An 18,414-nucleotide genomic window follows, 5' to 3' on the forward strand; every position below is an offset into this window, starting at 1 on the left:
CATGACTAAATGGGGAAGGACAGGACTAGATTTACCCACAGCAGTTAGAAATTGAAATAATGAGCAGTGAGCAGCATGAGAGTAACTATATTCAAGAGATACAAACAAAAGACAAAAGCTTCAAATATTTGCATTTATACTGTGTTCATGGATTGAATTTCCACCTGTTAGCTGCTGGATATCACTACCTCAGATCCTTAAAATATCAGCAACACCTACTAGAAGAAAATAAAATAAATGGCAAGAGATAGCTTTGCCTCTGCTGCCAAATAAACTCCCTTGCCCAGTGCTGCTATGACTGACAGTTACAGTCTAAGACTGGGTCATGTTCATTTCAGAGTTACTAAAAGCAAAACTGGCAAAAGGAGAGAAGAAATCCAAGCCCATCTTCTTTCGTTTTGTCACTAATAGAGAAAGACAGAGAAAGGTCGAGACTAAAAAATCCCACGTGTCCCTGCAAAGCCATCTCCTCCTCAAGACCATCAGGGTCCTCTTCACGCACACGCCGGATTCAGCATCAGTGAGGTCCCGCCGCGGAGGCAAGCCCTGCCGAGCAGTCAGCRCTCGGCGCAGGGCTTGCGCCCTGCAGCTGAGGTCACTCAACGGCGCTAATCACGCTGCTGCCACTTGCTCAGTGAAAAACATCCTATTTCCAAACGAGTTTTTCTTTGTTTAATTGTAACAGGAAGAAGAGCTCTTCTGAGGTGCGAGTTGGCCCCAGAGCCTTTTCTCTGATGGAGAGTAGAGCTGGCAGGCAGTCTCAGATTTCAGCTGCATCATTTCATTTGCCTTAACTCCCAAACCACTTGTGGCTCAAGTCAGTCCTAGGAAGTGCAGCAGCACCCTCTTTGTAAGCAGACTCTCTCACATGGCCATCTCTAGTTTACAGATCGGAAATGATGGGGGGGAAGGGGGGAGGGAAGAACTAGCAAGGCCACATGCTTTTCTGGGAAAACACTTTATTTTTAAGATCAAGGACAAAAATAAAATCCTCCAATCCGCCATTCCACCGTCACATATTTACCTTCACCGTATCTCCCTACAAATTTGTGCACCTGTACCAACACTTTAGTAAGTGGTACAAAAGGCACATTGGGATAAGGCCCCTATGAAGAAACAAAATGATTTTGCACAAGGATACCTATTATATAAAACTGGGCTGGGGGTTTAAGGAAAAAAATAAACAAAGCAAAAAACCAAAACAAAACAGATTAGCCGCAGTGCTACCAAGCATCAGGCTAGGAAGAGGAGTACCAGTAGCCCTAGTCAACATTAACATCCTCCAGTTTGACAAATTTGCCGCTTGCCTTTGTTCCGTGCCTATACAAGCTTGGCAAATGCCTGCTTTAGAACAAGCACAGCTGCTCCATTTTTACACATCCCTACTAGACCCTGGCAGAGGGAGATATGGCTAACAATCTAGAAATGCCAGATTTGAGCTCAGCAAGTGGAAAGGAAAAAGGAGAATAAAAACAAACCTTTCCAAATGGTAATATGACAAGATGGACGAGACAAGTACTAGGCAGCACAAAGTGGGAAGTCAGAAAGCCTGGGGATGGGCTTGCAGCACAAACCCTGTCTGCAAGAAGGGCACAATGACAACAGAAGTCTTAGGAATATCCAAGTCCAATTCCCAGCTAATTGAAAGTTATCTCAGAATGGAAGTGTCCCGACAGGGAAGAAGGAAAAGATTGAGATATCGATGCTTTGAGGAACAGATGGTTCTTACTTTCTATGGGATTCCATAAATTATAAACAAATATCTTGTAGAAAAAATTTTAATCAGCAGCCTACTGCTCGACAGCCAGATGAGGCCAGAAGAGCTATTAGCAGCTGTAGTACTCTTCAAATGCTTTACAAACCTGCAGAGAAACCCCAAAGAATTTAAACCAGCAAGCAAGACACTTCCTGCTCTAACCTCATCTTTACTCTGGTCTGGAGTCTGGCTGGACCATGGAAAGTATTCCTGCCACATGGCAGAAAGTTCACCTTGTGCACAGCTCTGATCCTCAGCCTACAATCTTATACTAGAACTATAGAGTTTGGCACTTAACAAGATGTGTCAAAGCACTGGCACATTGCAGTCGAACACAATATTCTGCTTTCAGGATGATACTGCATGCTCCTTCCCAAGAGACAAAATGCTTCTCAGAGACAAAATATAAAGCATCTTTCTCCTGTACAACACTGAGAGTTAACTTCTAGAAACAGCGCTTTTATTTCCCACTAGACTATAAACATCACACCACAATATTCTGGATAACGTGAGGGAAAAAAGATGAGACAAACACCAGATACTTTATCTGCAGGAACAACGCAATAAAAAAATGGCTTTCTGTAATGCAGCTGGCTATTGCCAGGTTTCTCCCAGCTACTCTGACTTCCAGACTACTGGGAGGTACAATGGCTCCTCCCCGACCAGGTTCAGTTCCCAACATCTCTGCCACTATGGTGCCAATATATATGCTCTTTTGGGGGGTTCTTTAAGCAACAGGATAGAACGCCACATAAGTGAGTTGTTGGATATGAAATTTTTGATGTTATGGAACAGACGGGGCTGGTATTGAGAGAAACTTTTTACTTAATTCACTTCAATTTCTACCTGTGAAAGCAGAAGACTTCCTGAAAACAGAATCCCTGTCCCCCTAAAAGCTGTCAGTCCCTGAAAGCAGCACTCAGCCTGATTTTTGCTGTGCAGCCAAGCAATAAGTTTCACACACACATGAAGATGGCCTAAGCTAAAACCACACTTCAAATAAACAGTCCTATCCACCTCCTATCTTCACCCCAGGCTGCCACAAACATTTCTGCAGCTGTGCAGCAAGCTATATCAAGAAATCATTCTGGGTAAAAAATAGCCTTTCTAGTCAAGTTAGTTTTACCCCCAAAATCATTCCTTGGTCAGCTCTGACCACAAGCTTCACAAATTCTTGTGCCAGCATAAGTAAGCCTCTTCCAGTGTGAGAGCTAGCTTATTGTCAGCATAAAACACATGTTAAAACTATAGCCAAATTTTCACAAAGGGAAAGAAAAATTCAGCAATATTGCTCACATTCTTGACCTGCAAGCAGTTTCCACCTGAGATCTGGGACAACCACTGCTTCTGCAAATGGCAAGAAGCCACATCTACTCCCAGCTTACAACAGACCAGGCCCCAGACCCCCAAAATGTATTTCAGTGCTTTAACCCACACCAACGTCAGTAACTTGGAGAATCCAGACCCAAGTTATCAGCAGTTTCTAATGCAAAAGGATAGAGTCAATAAGTCACACTCAGTCAGCCCTCTAGAAACTTGTTGATAAAAGAATGAGGAGATTTGATATACAATGTTTCTAAGAGGACTGTATATTCTCATGAGAATGCTCGCTGAAATAACAACAGAAGAGCCCCATTTATGAATGAATTTGCTGATAGCAAGAACACACAAGCTAAACTGAGTAAGAACAGCTCTGCATGTATTTAGTCAACTTTCCCAAAAGGCTTACATTTTACGGTTCCCAATGAAACAAGACAATCAAGTAACCCGGGGGTTGCAACATCTAGCCATATACCTTTGGAAGAACCTAGGACTTATGGTAACTCTGGTAGAGACTTAAAAGAAAGTGCTAGGGTCCTTTTCATCTTACCATTGCTGATTTCAGGCAGATCAAATTTAGTGAAGTCCCACCACTGGAGCCGGTAGGTTGTGTTGGCAATGTTGCTGGCCACTGCTGACTGTCCATCCCCAATCACAGCCCCTACAGAAAAGGAGGAAATAATTAGCAACTTAACCTCCAAAAGATCATCCAGAAAATAGTTCAGGAGACAAAAACCCATAGAATACTCTTCAAAATCCAACACAGAACTTTCTGGGTTCTTAAAAGAATCTTATTTATAGAAATGGCAACACCTTCTAAATAAACCACAGAGCACAGGAAATTAATAGGAAAGCACATCCCAGCAACATGTTTCTGAAAGAAAAGAAAGTTGATAAGAGAAAATATTTGCCCAGACACAGGCAGAAATCCTGATCAGATTCATTCAGTCCAAGTGCATCCTATTTTATTGGCACTGGTGAAGCTACATTTCGCAGACCCAAAATTTTCCAGGACAACTATAAAGGCAGACCAGAGTATATAGTAAGCAACAGTGTTGCCCTGTCAGATCACAAGCATTTGTGGACATCATCTCTACTTCTGCTGTAAACTCCCCTCTTAGAGGGTGCAGGTTGCCTACAATATTTGCCACACAGTGAAGATTATAACAAAATATCAACAACTCTAATTATCTGAAATGAAGGTGAAATTAGAACCCACTATTAAGCCCTTGACACAGATAGTCCTTTTTGGACCCTCTGAAATAACAGGAGGGTACCACTCCAGGCAAATGACAACATCCTTGCTAACATCCCTAGGATTCGGGCAACAGCCCAAAGCACAAGGCTAMGCAGAATACTTCAGAAATTTATGCAAAGAGCATCATCTTCCAGTTAGAAAGGAACTGCCACTGGTTACTCAGGTTGGCATACATGTGGAAAAGCTCACACATGTTAAATGCGATCGCTGTGGAGAAAAGTGGAGAAAAGAAACAGTCCTCCAACAGCAGTACTAGAGTAAAAAAAAAACAAAAAAATTTCTTGCTATTCCTAGTCATTGAGACACTGACCTTCATATGCAAACAGCCCTTGTACTATAGTTGCACACTGACACCCAGAGAAACTCAAGGCAAGAGAATTTGATAAGGGAGAGCAAAACAAGATCATCTCCAAGCACAAATGAGGAGAAACACAGACTCTAGACTCTAAGCAGTTCGGATTTAGATATCTCAACACTGTCACCAATGGTAAGCACAGAGAAAAGTCAGCAGCATCACTCTCCCAGAAGGGCTGGCCCGGGACTCTGCTGCCACAGTAATAATTGTGGAAGAGAAAACATCTCTTGGATAATTCTGTTTCCGATAAAGGGCAAGCCAGCCACCCTTGCAGACAGCTAAAAAGCTTGCTAATTGCAGGTAAATGAAAGTGGTATGRAGGAAGGTGAGCAGACTAAGGCTGGATTCTTTTACTTTCCTTATCGAATCCAAGCAGAACACTTAGGGCTGTAAAATAAAGATTGCCTGAAAACAAGCACACACGCACAAACACAGTTTATGATTTCTCTGAAAAGTAAAGAGCAAGGAGAGGGGAGGGGGGCAAGGCAGAGCAGGCAAAGTAAATTCTAGACCAGTGCTGATAAACAAAGAGAAAGACACCAAGAAGGCTACTGCTAGTCCCATTTTCATAGATAAGCTGTCTGGGGTCCTGGTTTTTGGTTCTGGAGAAAGCTCAGAAAATATGCTAAGAGCAAGATTTCTGAGCAGTCAGCTTTACGCTGTGTGTGCCAGGTCTCCAGCAATTGACAGACCTCCATTGTGCTTCTGCTCAGTCTCTGTATCTGCCTCTGTCAGATGCTCACACATCACTTGGAGAGCAGAATTAAGAATATTTCCATTGCTCTTACATATGCCCAAGGCCTTGTTCTCTATATCCCCCAAAACAAAGGTCTCCTCTGAACAAAAAGATATGCACTCGAGAAAGCAGATTCAATACATTAATGAAATTACATTTTGCAACCAGAAGTGGAGGAAGGGACAATTAAATTTCATGTTGCTTCATCTTTAAAAGTCTCCTCCTTGCAAATCAGGGTTTGGTACAGAATGGCAGCCCTTCTGCTGTGCTGCCTCCAACCACCAGATGGAGAACAGAAAATAAGTTTCTATATAAATTTCAAGCAGTGGGACTGGTTGCACAGAAACAGTAACTAACACTGCTAAGTAGGTAACAACTGCCTTACTTGATTGAGTGAGACAAGGAAAGAAATACTCTGCAAAGACAGGCAATGGAGGTACTACTCAAAGCACATAATTCCAGAATATTTATCTTATTACAGATGAACATTACAAGGTCTTCTCCTGTTTTGCAATGAGAACAAACTTGGTAGGCATAGCAAGTAATATATGAACTGGAGGATAATCTGTCCTAGGAGAGTAATCTTGCACTCCCTTCACCTAATAGTAGAAGCCTAGCAACATCACTAACTACTGCACAAACAGCAAATGTGTCTGGCTCATACCAATGTTCTGCCTATTGCTAAAAGTACCTTCAAAAAGGTGTTAACAAGTGTTTGACATTTTTCCATAGAGATTGTGGTCTTCTCATCCCTTTCCCTGGAATTTTGAGATTAATTATGATGTTCATTTAAACCTCTTGTCCCCTCTACCTTGAAAGGTGGTCACATCTTACACAGGAAAAGCCAACAAAGAAAAGAAGCAGTTCTCCTTCAACTACTGGACAGCCCTGCACAAAATTCAGAGCCAGCAAAAGCTATCAATTAATGTTAGTGCTTCAGGTAACTTAAATACTGTTATCAACAAGATTAGGACACAGGGAACAAAGTTCATAGCTGAGTGAAAGTGCATGTTCAGAAGGATTTGATCCACTTCTCAAAGGATCCAAACCAGTGCCCCAGCACTAATGCCAATTCCATAATCTACATGTCTTTATTAAATAATTACCTCCATTTACACTAATTATGCAATTGAGAACTATAATTATTAAATTAGATCTAGTTACATACAACAAAAAGGAATAACTTTTGTATCACAAATCCTGCCACAAGCTTCCCACATGCACTGTCCTACAGTAAAGACAATTGAAAGTGAGGAACATTTCAGACATTGAATTTAGGCAGGAAAGTAATCCCCAGTACACAAGTCTGCTTCCTAGCCCTTTTTGTTCTCTTTTTCCAGTGGTTCATAAGGAAGATTTGAGACTACGTGTGAAAAACTTAACAAGAATGTTCACTACAGAGCTTCCATTCACCGTATAGCTCGAGAACTCGTTCTCAGTGCTGGTTTTGCCTCGGCAGGCCTTCAGCCTGGGTAAGAGCGTAAGAAGGTGCTGTTGCCTCTTAAGTTCTAGTGTACCTGCAGGCAAAACAAAACAAAACAAAAACCCTACACACACCACTTCAGCTTCTTAAATCCAGGCAGCAGATCAGCTCTTACAAGGAACAGTTCTCACCAGACACTTGACAGTCTGTCCTGATTCCTGGATCTTCCATTGTTTGATAGAATCACAAGTGACTGCAGTAGGTACCCGAGGGTCTCGGGCTTGTCATCACCATGAACAAAACGACCTTTTTCTGCAGAGAAGATGTAGATTTCAGAATGCTGAAATCCAAAGTGAAGGCCAATTGAAATGCAGTGAATGTAGGTTTGATTGGCAGCTTTCCTGCGTCTGTCTATCACTGGGTAACAAACACTGGGTGACGGCAGAAATGAAGATAAATGCTTTCAGCAGCCCCCCCATTTCCTCCCCCCACCACTCCGATCTCCATCCGCCCCCACTCAGCACATGACAAGAGAGTTTAAAGAGTGGGGGAAAAAAGTCTTAACAAAGACTTAAAAAAAACCCAAAATTCTTCTTATAGGCCACCTACATGTGACAATTATTTAACCATCAGTCTCAATCCCCTCAGAGGGTCCGATTCATCTTGGCATGTGGAGAAATCAACCTTTGTCAGTCAGCTGTTGCTCATTTATGAGCCCAGTCATGCAAACAAATGTTTGAGTTTAGACTGAAAAGAAAAAAAAAGCAGTGCAAAACCACTCTCTATGGCACTCCAGCATTTCCTTCAGTGAAGAGGAGAATACTTCGACTACTACTATCAGGGTGTCAGAGGAGGAGCTAGCACTCTACAGCAACACCAGCCTTGGGGTACAAGTTTCAAGGATGCAGAACACCTCCATACTACAGGAATTTCTTTACCATATACTCAACAGAAACCAGAGGGGGTTTTTTTAGATCAGATCCTTTATTCTTAAGTTCTTACTGTCTGGTAGACCCCCTGATACTTGGAGAAAAAATAAGATGTTTAAAGATAAGGTAGATAAGTTGGAGAAATCCCTGAGCTAATTAATTTAAGTTGTGACTCAATTTGAGACAGTGATTAGGCCCTGTTATAAAATTCCCTCCAGACTGGTACCTGCATCTTTAAGCAAGAGTACCTTTGAACAGTAATTACCTCTTTAGGAGCCTGTTTGCAACTGTTGCTAATGATACTGAGGTTATCCAACATTTGCAGAGCGAATCTATCACAGCTGGGGAGTTCCACATTTTCTAGAACTAGATTTACTCTAATTCAATCTGCAGGAAGCCCAAAATACAGGACAAATCTATTTAACAAACCAAGGAGAAAGCTCTTTGCTGCAAGAATACATCAGATTCTCTCAGCCAATTCTGAAGCAATTTAAATTCAGTCAAAATGTGACTACTGGTCATTGAATCCTAATGAAGTGGTTGGAGTTGTAACAGATTCTTGTACATCTCTGATCCTGAAGTATTCTATGGGGCAGCCTTATTTGGGGGACTACCTTTGATCACAGGAAATACATTCTCTCCTGGACATGATTTTGACAAATTTCAGCAAATCTCTGTTTCAGCCTACCACAAAGACACTGCCTTTGAAGTGGCAAAGCTATCTATCTAAAACTGGACTAATGCTGTAGAAACAGTATGCATAGCAAACTGGTATTTTCAAGGATTCATTTTGATAAATAGTCATTTCAAGAGACTGTTTTATCGGCAAGCTTTAAATAGGAAATGGGCAAAATTATTATTATTTAATGAACAAACACACAAAATGTTACGTAGTTCAGCACACTCTAAGCAATGAAGGAATTTTAGATTCTGTGATGTTAAGTGAGAAAGCCCCAAAGAGATCTACGCTCTCCAAAGACTGAACCCTTCAAAAAGGCCATTATTTTTCCTTTACTCCAATTGTACAACAAAAAGAAGAAATGCAATTCACCATTCATGCTCACTCCTATTACAAAATTTCCTTTCAACAGGGGCAATACTTAGCATGCCCAGTTCCTCAGCCCTACAATCAACTGGAACTTGAGCAGGCCCCAGCTGCAGGTAGTGAAGATGACTGTCCTAACAGGAGCTGAGTCAAGTGCCCAAGGGCTTCACTCACACTGCAAACAATGCAAGCATCACATAGAAAAGGGAATTTCACTGCCACAAGCTCCAGACTTCAAAAGAAAATCAGCTGATTTGCAAGAAAGATGACAAACAGATGCCTGCCCAAAGTCTCCATCCCCAGTACAGTCATGATGGTTCCTTGACATCTTACCTTGCTGACATTAGAGACCTTCCTTTGTCTGGTCAGATAACATTTAATAAAGAAATGCTTACGGAAAGAGTCTGTCTTTGATGGTAGGGTCTAGTTTCCCTGAATGGAAACTGGAAGAGGTTAAGATCCTTTTCAAATGTATTCCCCTCATCAGAATTGTTTGCACTCCACCAATCAAGCCGATAATTTTTCTCTCTAAGAGAGAGAATCCCTGCTTCCCCGCTGTTCTTCACCCATAGAGATGCCACTGTTCATGCCACCCTGCTACTTTGGGAAGCAGGAAAATCAACTATGAAAGAGTACTGTGACTTTCCAGAACTAACAGTCAAGACAAAAGTACTTCACGTAGAACCCCTCAGACTAGAGGAAACATCATACTCTCCTGGGTGACAAATAAAGCCTCTTAACATAGTCTTTGTCCACACATATGGACTAATTGGAGTTTTTAGAAAGCACTTTCATCCTACTCAGCATGACCAGTAAGGAAAAAGCAGTTTCATTTCCTTCCTTAAGCTACCTCAAGCCTCTTGACCACTGTTAGTGATAGACCATGGTCTCAGTCTCCAACTTGCCTAGAACTTCTACAACCATCCATATCRGATATTCATTGTTGAGCAAGAAACTAATAAAGGAATTCCTTCTTATTGCCTCCTAAATCACTACCAGTTATCAACTCTAACAGCCTTGCCACAATAAAAGCCTGACACGATTTAAAACAAAGATTTTTGCACACTACTTTATCTGTAAGATTGGTAATCTCTCATGCCATCAAGAAAAATCTAGGTGATGAGCAATACTATTTGAACTGTGGGAACATCAGAGTGTCTTACTCAAGCCTCACCTTAATGATAAATGGAGAGCAAAATGACTGCTTAGCAGCTGCTGGAAAGGAGAAGGGAGGAATGAGACAAGTAAGAGCCTGACTTTGAAAAATCAAACACATAATAGCAATCGTATCTTGATACTGATATGTAATTATTCGGCTTGTGCAGATTCACTACATAAGAGAATACTTTGTCTGCATAGCTTAGATGTTCCTTCTTGCAGGGTAGCAAGTACTATTCAGCCATATTGATTGCTTTACACTATGTAACAGCACGCATGCACACATACCCACACATGGATTTAAACAACAAAACCAGATTTGTTTAGGCAGTACCATAAGGCTCCTGGAATTTTAATATTACACATCATTCCAGTATTATACCTAAAGAGATGGAGATGCTCCATGAAGTACACAGGTGAAAATAAATGTTATTGGGCTAGAGAATCAACTGAAATCTGTCCGCAAATAGAAACGTCATATCATTAAGGGAACTTGACAGAAAAAGGTTGTGGAAACTGAAGAAAATATCTGTTACCATTGGCTGAAACAACTCACAAGTTGTTTGAGAAGTTGGTGGGCAATTTCTCTTTTTAGATTTGGGACCCTTGCTAGGAAACATGAGTCAAGGCCTGAGTCTTTCCAGAGCAGCCATTGGAGGCTTTAAAAGAAGTTTCTATAGGCATTGTTCCTTGCTTTGAGAACGCTTCTTTATTTCCATGTGACCACAGAGTGTGTCAAAAGCATGCCTCATGCTACCATGTGATTCATGCAGTAAAACATGTTTCCTACAGTATAGGCTTTTAGGGAAAATATTCGAGCACTAAAAATACATTCCAATTTGCATTTTATTTCATCTAATATTTTGTTTCAACCTTTTCTGCAGATTCTCAGCCTTTTAGATGATTTTGTCATCTGTACACTCAAAGAAACCCTAACAAAAAAACAATGAGTAAAGGGTTGGAGGAAGGTATTGACGCTTTCTCCTAATTTCTGTTATTCTACACACCATAAAATCATCTGGTACTCAGGGATTCACAGTTATGATAGCCATCAGCTACTACCTTGTAACAGGAGCCAGAAAACTATTGGCCAAATACCAGGGAGATAAAGACAATTTTATTTTGTCAATGTGAGCAGAAGCAAAGATCTGGGTTACAGTCTTTTCTCCATCTGGAGGTATGTATCAATCTTAAAAATCAGCAAGATACTACATTTGCAGTCGCTTCCCTTCTAAGCAGCTAACACTGCAAGAGAAAAGTGTTTTTCAGAATGAAACTGACGGGTTGAGAGGGAGAGGGGAGCAAATGAGGCCAGGACACACTGCTGCAGAAAAAAGCAGAGGAGAGCTGAACTTTGCAGTTTCTAAAAAAATAAAAATAAAAAAAATTAAAATAAATTAAATTCTTCCTTCACCTCTGTTTGAACCCACACATGAGGGCATGTTCACAGCCTTCCTCCTTTCTAAATTTTCCAGAAACAGTAGGTGACTCTTGAAATCAAAATGTCAAGTCTCTCCTGCCAGAGCTTAAATTTCACAAAATCCCTGTGAAGGTGAACTAGCAAAGTCTCAATAGCTAATCTGTGCTGTGTGTCACTTGGGCTCCTCCCTCTGCCAGCTCGGCCCCTTGCAATGCCTCCACTTTCTTGTACTGCTAAATCCCTTGCATCATTTCCAAGCCCATGATTAAATGCTGTTGGAAGTCTGCTTTTTAACCTTCGCATCTGTGTTTATCCTCTGCACAAAAACAGAGCGAAATCTGTGCCTGGCAGGCATTTCCTTTTGTAAAACTCCCTTTTCTTTCCCTTTCTGACTTTTCAGAGCACGAAATGTGCCTGCTAATCCTAATTGCCTCAGATGGTGAGTCTTGCAGAGACTAGACGAAGGGGGGAGCCTCCCACCAACGAGCACAACTCTGCACAGGCCATGAGCAGTCACCAGACTTAAGCCCTCAGGTCTCCAGAGCTCCCATCTTGTTTTGCCACATTTCTGAAGTATGCAGGGACAAACCTCCCCATGCAGCTATACCAGAAAGAAGGACGTGCTTTCCCTGATTTCCCCTCCTCTGCTTAAATAGCCCTCTGAGCACAAGAGCCGATCTGATCCCACTGTACCACACAACTCAGGTACTGGCTGGGCTAAGTCCTCAAATACTGTGGCTACATGCCAAAGCAAAGCAGCTGTCAGATTTTTAAGAGTCATTTGCTTGCCTGGATCCCTGCCCCAAATCTCTTATCTGAATACAAAGCCAGCAAAGTCTCACTGGCATGCCCACAGCCAGCCCTTCCATCAGTCATATGTTGGCCAGGAACACAGGCCAAGAAACGGAATCATTACAGCATTAATACCCTTTTGCCTCCAGCAATCATTAATGAAGTTAACTGGTCTAGCAGATTCAGAGGAAAATTTCAACTGCAACAGTACAAAACTCCTTCACAAGGCTGTTCTCATTCCCTAACCAGAAGGTCCTTACCACCCAAGGCCGATGCTAACTTGTGTTCTCCAGAGTTATCAAACCACCCACACTATTAGCTCTACTACAGTTCACTCAGCTAACACAGAGGCTACTGCAGTATCAGACTCTAATCCAGTCTTGCCAAAAAGACTGCATGTAATTCTAGATAATTTGGAGCTCCTGAAATTTCCTGTGAGATTTTCTTTTACAGACTGACACACTTGCCAACCTAATCCCATATTCCCTGTAGGTTTTACTTTATCATGAATTCCATATGCTATAGATCAGTGTGGCCACAATTTTAGCTCACTCAGAATTCCTTTCCTGAGCAGACACTCAAACAGTGTCAGAGGCACTCCCAAGTAACCAACATAAGTGCACCAGCACACAGACGCAGAATAAATGCAAAAATAACTAGTAAAACTGCTTTTACACAGAATAGCCTTTTTCACTGTGAGCATGCATTTTAACTACACAAAACCCAATTTATCCAAACAAATTAGCAAGCCGAATGCCTGCTACTGCCTCTGCAGCTCTTACTGCAAGAATGTGTGCTTAGCACAACTTTAAATGTAAAGCACTCATTTTCAGTGGAAAACTCAACAGTATCTTTATAGAACACAAACACCTTATCAACTACTACCTCGTAATAAAAATTTTCACTAATCCAAAAGGCAATATGTTCCCTTGAATTACTGAATTTCCACTGTATATCAGTATAACACAAAGCTTCCACACTGGAGCCACTTTTCATCGTAGAAATAGCAGTATGCAATATCAATAAAAGCTCCAAGCACAGAAACACATTCAAAGACTTCTACTTGCCAGTGAATGGAAGACTTAGACAAATTCTTTCTATTCCTAAACACACTTCAGGACTAGTTATATTACAGCTTAAGCCCTAAGCATCGAAACCTGCAAGGAAAATGCTGTGTCAGCTTAGCAACATGGACCAAGCTGCCATCACAATACAGAGCACTAAGCTAAATATGCTCAGTGGTTGATTACATTTCACAGTCATAATATCCTGTGAACAGGATACCTCTGCTGAGGAAATACTTGCCTGCTCTGAAATTGTACTCATGTAGGGAAGGTTATGATGAAGTCATGTGTCCGTGGAGGAAATGCAACTCCATTAATAAGAACACAGGTCCTGACAACTTAAATAAACAAACTCCATATAATAAAACTAACAGAGTGTCTTAGGGGAAATGAACAGCTGACAGGTGGCATTTATGAAATGTATTTTAAGAGTTCACCGTGCTCATTAAGGGTGTCTACCCAGTCGAATGGCTCCTGCATAGTCACTGTGTCTGTGAAGTCAACAGGCACTAACCTTGCCTAGGGAACACAAAGCTGGAAGGACATCACCGAGGGAGCAATTCACGAGGCCTCTCCAATCTGATGAGCAAAAGGAGAGAAGTCAGGACTGCAACTGGAAAGCAGGCAGTCCGGCTAGCTCTTTTCTGCATAAAACAGTGAGTAAGGAGTCAACTGAGAGGGGCAGAATATGAGCAAAGTGGGGAAAAAACAGAAACTATCAAGAGTGAAACTAATGGGAAGGCAGTTTAAAATTAAAGGACAACGAGAGGGAAAGGAAGAAGCCAAAGCTGGAAGAACACAATGAGGAGACCACATTGTTCCAACTGGAAAAGAATAAAGTAAAAGAAACCTACAGTAAATTAAATACTTGGCTCATGCAGTGTTTTGAATACTTTCTGATGGAGGAAGTTTTGAGGGCAATTTGGGATGACCTAGATGACAGCAATGGTAGTGAGACTCCTTCCTTATTGCCATTAGCTTCAATACACAAAGCAGGTTCCAATATCTCAGGGAGCAATAATCTCCACATAGAGCCAATGCAGGGATTCAGGTTCACAAAGGTGATTGAGATCTCAGAGTAAGCAGAACAAGACTGACAAAGTACCCTGGTCCAGACCCTGCCGGAGCACTGTGCAACAACGCGAAAGTAACAGTGCAACACTCAAAACAGAGTGACATACTACTCAGAGTCGGAGTTCCCAGCAGGCAGCAGGACTCCATGAAGCAGTTGAGCTAAGCCTCATAACCTTGCAGTGACTTGTGTAAATCACTGCCACAGCTGAGTTCGACCCAGACAGGTTCAATTCACTGCAATTGCAAAAGTAACTGCCAGATCAAAAGAKATTGCCACTTTTTCCTTTTATTTTAAGGAGTGTTAAAAGTCAAACTCAAACTCACACACAGAAAAACTGAAGACAAACCTGAGCTTGGGGCAGCAGTACAGCAGCTCAGCTACTCAGCATGCAGGCCCTGGGCTGCACATGAGATGGTTACTTCAAATAGGTTTTATTTCCTTTTAGGGCAGACTTGACCTTAATCCAACTTGAATTAATTCATAATACTTTCAAAGGATGCTAAGCAGACCTGACCAAGAAGCTTCTATCCAATATAACCAATGCAGCTATGCTAATGCATTTGTAAGCAAGAGTGGAGAGAAATTCAGACAGTGTAAATGGGGCAATCACTATTTGCTGGCTGACAGTAAGATTTTAGWTTACACAGAATTAAGATGTGGAACAGGACATGCTTTGTGGGAGACGGAGGTCACAAACTAATAAGAAACCGTGGCAAGAAGCTCCAAGATCTCATCCTCCCAGCAGCAGAACCTAGAGGTTCAGCTCCCACCAAACCAAAGTATCAGCACTGGTACAGACTAGAAGATGATGAACACTCCAAGTTACCCTCTGAGTTCTAAGGCTCAGTGTAAAATTACATCCCCACAGGACAATTTTGTTGGGCCCTACAGTTCGGAGGGACAGCAGAAGGTAGGCAGTAACTCACTAAAACAGTAAGACTGAGAGACAGACATCTATCTCTTCACAGCTCTGCACAGTCAGCCAGATGGAGAGAGGGCACTGTTACCAGATTCCCCGTGTTTAATTAAGGCACTTAAAGCATAGACATTAAGGACCGTATGCGCACACTCAACAGCAAGAACCTTGAAACAAAAGAAACTTATGGCAGAGGAGAGGTCATGAAATAGCTCTCAGAAGTGACTTTTTTCCAAATGAGAACTAGAGTATCAGTACAGCCTACTTTGCAGATAACAATATTGCACTTTGTATTGCTAGGGCTATTAGGTCTTGCACCCTGTTCCAGAAGGCTTTCTGCTGAGGAGACTAGGTCTGTAGTAGCTGCTAGCTGTCACAGACAGAAAAAAAAAGAAAAAAAAAAAATCCACGTTTGCACTACTCTGACCTTCCCCCACAGTAACATATTGACATTTCCAGTTACAGCTAGTTTCCTTGCAAGCAGCAAAGTCAGGACAAGGTTCAGCCTTCGGCTTCCATTGTTTCTTGTGTCAACAGAAATATATATACACCTAACGAACAAGGGGTCTTCCGTGCAATCTCAACAGCCAAGCCAAGGCCTGGACAAGGTAGAAACACACTCCCCTCACGTCTCTTCCATGACTTTGCCTTCCACACAGAGGACCCCATTCAGGTCCTCAGCTAAATACTTTCTTACCTCATCATTCAAAGGCTTTGCAAATCTGTTCACCCCATCTGGCCCGCAAGCTCTTTCTCTAACCTGTTACTGCATCCCTCCCCACCATTCCCTAATGTCTTTCAGTATCTACTATCAATCCTTCTTCCTCGTGTGTGGTCATTCTGTCTTCCTGTGATTTCCAGTCTATAAGCACTATTAGTTAGTCATCTGCCCTCAACCCTCTTCCTCCTATGTCTTCTTTCTCTTTTGTTCTGTCAAAGTAGTTTTGGATTTTTTCTAAGCTCTCCAATCTCCTCATAAGGAGTTGAGGGATTCTTCACCTCTTTCCTCCCAGTCATGCTCCCCACCAGCTTTTGGGCCTGACTCACTCCTGACACCAGTTCCCATTTCACCATCTATTGCAAGACACCTCTAACGGAAACACTGTCACAAGACTAATTTCCTCCACTTCACAGACTTCTCTTACTTCTGCCATTGCCTCAGGGAAGCCACAAAGGTCTAACCCAGCTGGGCTCTGACATGAACCAAGAGACAGAGAGATTCTCAAACAACCTGTGTGTGCAGCACACACCAGGAGACATGTATCACATGGCTGGGTGTATGCATGCCCACACCATGAATGCTAATAGGAACAATTGTTTGAAAGAAGAAAGAGTGCTTCTCCAACTTAACTGAAACCCACGCCTGCAATCCCAGCTCCCTTGTCACCACCTTTGACTCATTTCTCAAACCCTCCCCTTCTCCAACCTCCTTTTCTCTGTGCAGAATCTCAATTACTTATAAGAAAATTACAAGATGACATTACTTCCTCCATCTTTCCAACTCACCTTACCTTCCCCTCCTACAATTCCTCTTGTCACACACAGAAGAATCTTCCCAGCACTTCTAAGCATGCTACCCACCCCAGCGATTTTATCCTCATCTCCCTGTTTCTTTTCTGTTGATTTCCATCCTTTGTCATTTGTCAGTACACCTTTTTTATGCTCCTCTCTTTCCTCTCACAATACAAATATCCATTAAGTTTTTCCATCTCAGAATTCCTCAGATTCACTGGACCACAGTTTGGATGTGTAGGGTGAGAAAGGGAAACATATTCATTGTCACCCCTTCCTTCTGATCCATCATCTTCTCATCTCTAGCTCTCAAACTACACCATGTGAACTCCTCGCACTTACTTTTTTTTTTTTTTTTTTTTGGACAAATCCAACTTGGATCATCTCCAGTCTCTCAAATACTACCAAAACTGCTCTGTCTCTAGTGACATCTTCCTGGTTAAAGCTCAGAACTAGTATTCCAATCATCATTATSCCTGACTTGTCAAAAACGGTAACATTTTTAATCCTTGGACTTGGTCTCCCTTGGCTTCTGTGAATGAACTCCTGATTTGCCTCTTCTACCACTAACACTCTCACAACCCCAAAAGATCCTGAAAGAGACAAATGTGCAACTCTGAACATCACTGCGACTTCTTCCACACCAATCTCTGTGCTTACTGCCAGGTCTGAAGTCATTTAATGGATCATAAGCCATACCTACATACTCTCTCCCCCCACTGCTGCAAAAAACAGGTGGGTTGAAGAAGCTTGATKCAGCCAAAGTTGTAGTTTCAGGCAGTTGTAGCCATTTCAGGCAGTGCTTGAAGCAAGGGAAATAGATATGGATCTGGTTCCAAGGTGAGCAAGAGCTGGACTCAGAAGCCAGGCTAACAAGAATCCAGCAGGGCTTGAGAGTCCAGAGCAATTGCCTTCACAGATGAAACTGTGGCTCACTGCTCCTGCTGATTTTGAACTCTCAAACATGGTAACTTCTGAGTGCCAGGAACTGCTGGATTACAGGCAGCACTGAGTTCAGCAGGAGAGAGTGTCAACCTACTGGTCAAGGAAGCAAAATACAGTTGCTTTTAGTAGCACTGATTCATAGCTCCTGCTCAGCTCAGAACCACCTCTCTGATCTGAATGAAGACCTATCTCTCCTCTGCTCCACCCCAGAAGTGACATTATGCCCTTTCAAAAAAAAAAAGCAGGGGAGGGAGAACAGAAATACAGCACACCTCCTCACTTTGCACACTGATTTTAGACTAACAGAAGTATAAGCAAGAACCAAATCTCTTTCTGTCTGCCATTTACTTTTGACTGAGCTTTGAGGTAGCGAGTTGAAGAGTTGATCTGAGTTTATGCAGTGCCCTTATCCTGATTAGGGCTTTTGCTTGCTATTGCAGTAACACTGTTGGGGTTCTCTGCTTGACTGTCTTTAAGAGACTCTGTCCCACACATAACATTTGCTACCTTCCACGTATTCAACATCCACAACACTTGCAGCTTTTATGCTTTGGAAAAAGCCCCCAGCCTAAATTTATTTCCACAGGCTATGCCCTTACCAAGCCCATTTTCAAAACTCCTTCAGCCTTCACACAGAGCGTGACTTCTCAGCACAGCTTACATTATCTATCCATCAACTTTGAAAGGTCATGGAGAACAGGAGAGGTGCC

At 42.1% G+C, this 18,414-nt stretch overlaps 1 protein-coding gene across 11 annotated transcripts in view; it reads right to left on the reverse strand.

The window, feature by feature from the left end:
- Nucleotides 1–18,414, reverse strand: part of AMBRA1 (autophagy and beclin 1 regulator 1) — a 144,504-nt gene that overhangs the window by 48,764 nt on the left and 77,326 nt on the right. For all 11 annotated transcript variants that reach the window (XR_003257642.1, XR_003257643.1, XM_026090606.1 and 8 more), the window contains one exon: nucleotides 3,627–3,737. Coding sequence is in view for 9 of the 11 variants with exons in the window: in XM_026090606.1 (XP_025946391.1) it covers nucleotides 3,627–3,737 (111 nt within the window). In the remaining 2 variants the exon portion in view is untranslated. The remainder of the gene's footprint in view (nucleotides 1–3,626; nucleotides 3,738–18,414) is intronic.

Source organism: Apteryx rowi, unplaced genomic scaffold, assembly GCF_003343035.1.
Source record: "Apteryx rowi isolate R43461 unplaced genomic scaffold, aptRow1 scaffold_862, whole genome shotgun sequence".
Taxonomy (NCBI): Eukaryota; Metazoa; Chordata; class Aves; order Apterygiformes; family Apterygidae; genus Apteryx; species Apteryx rowi.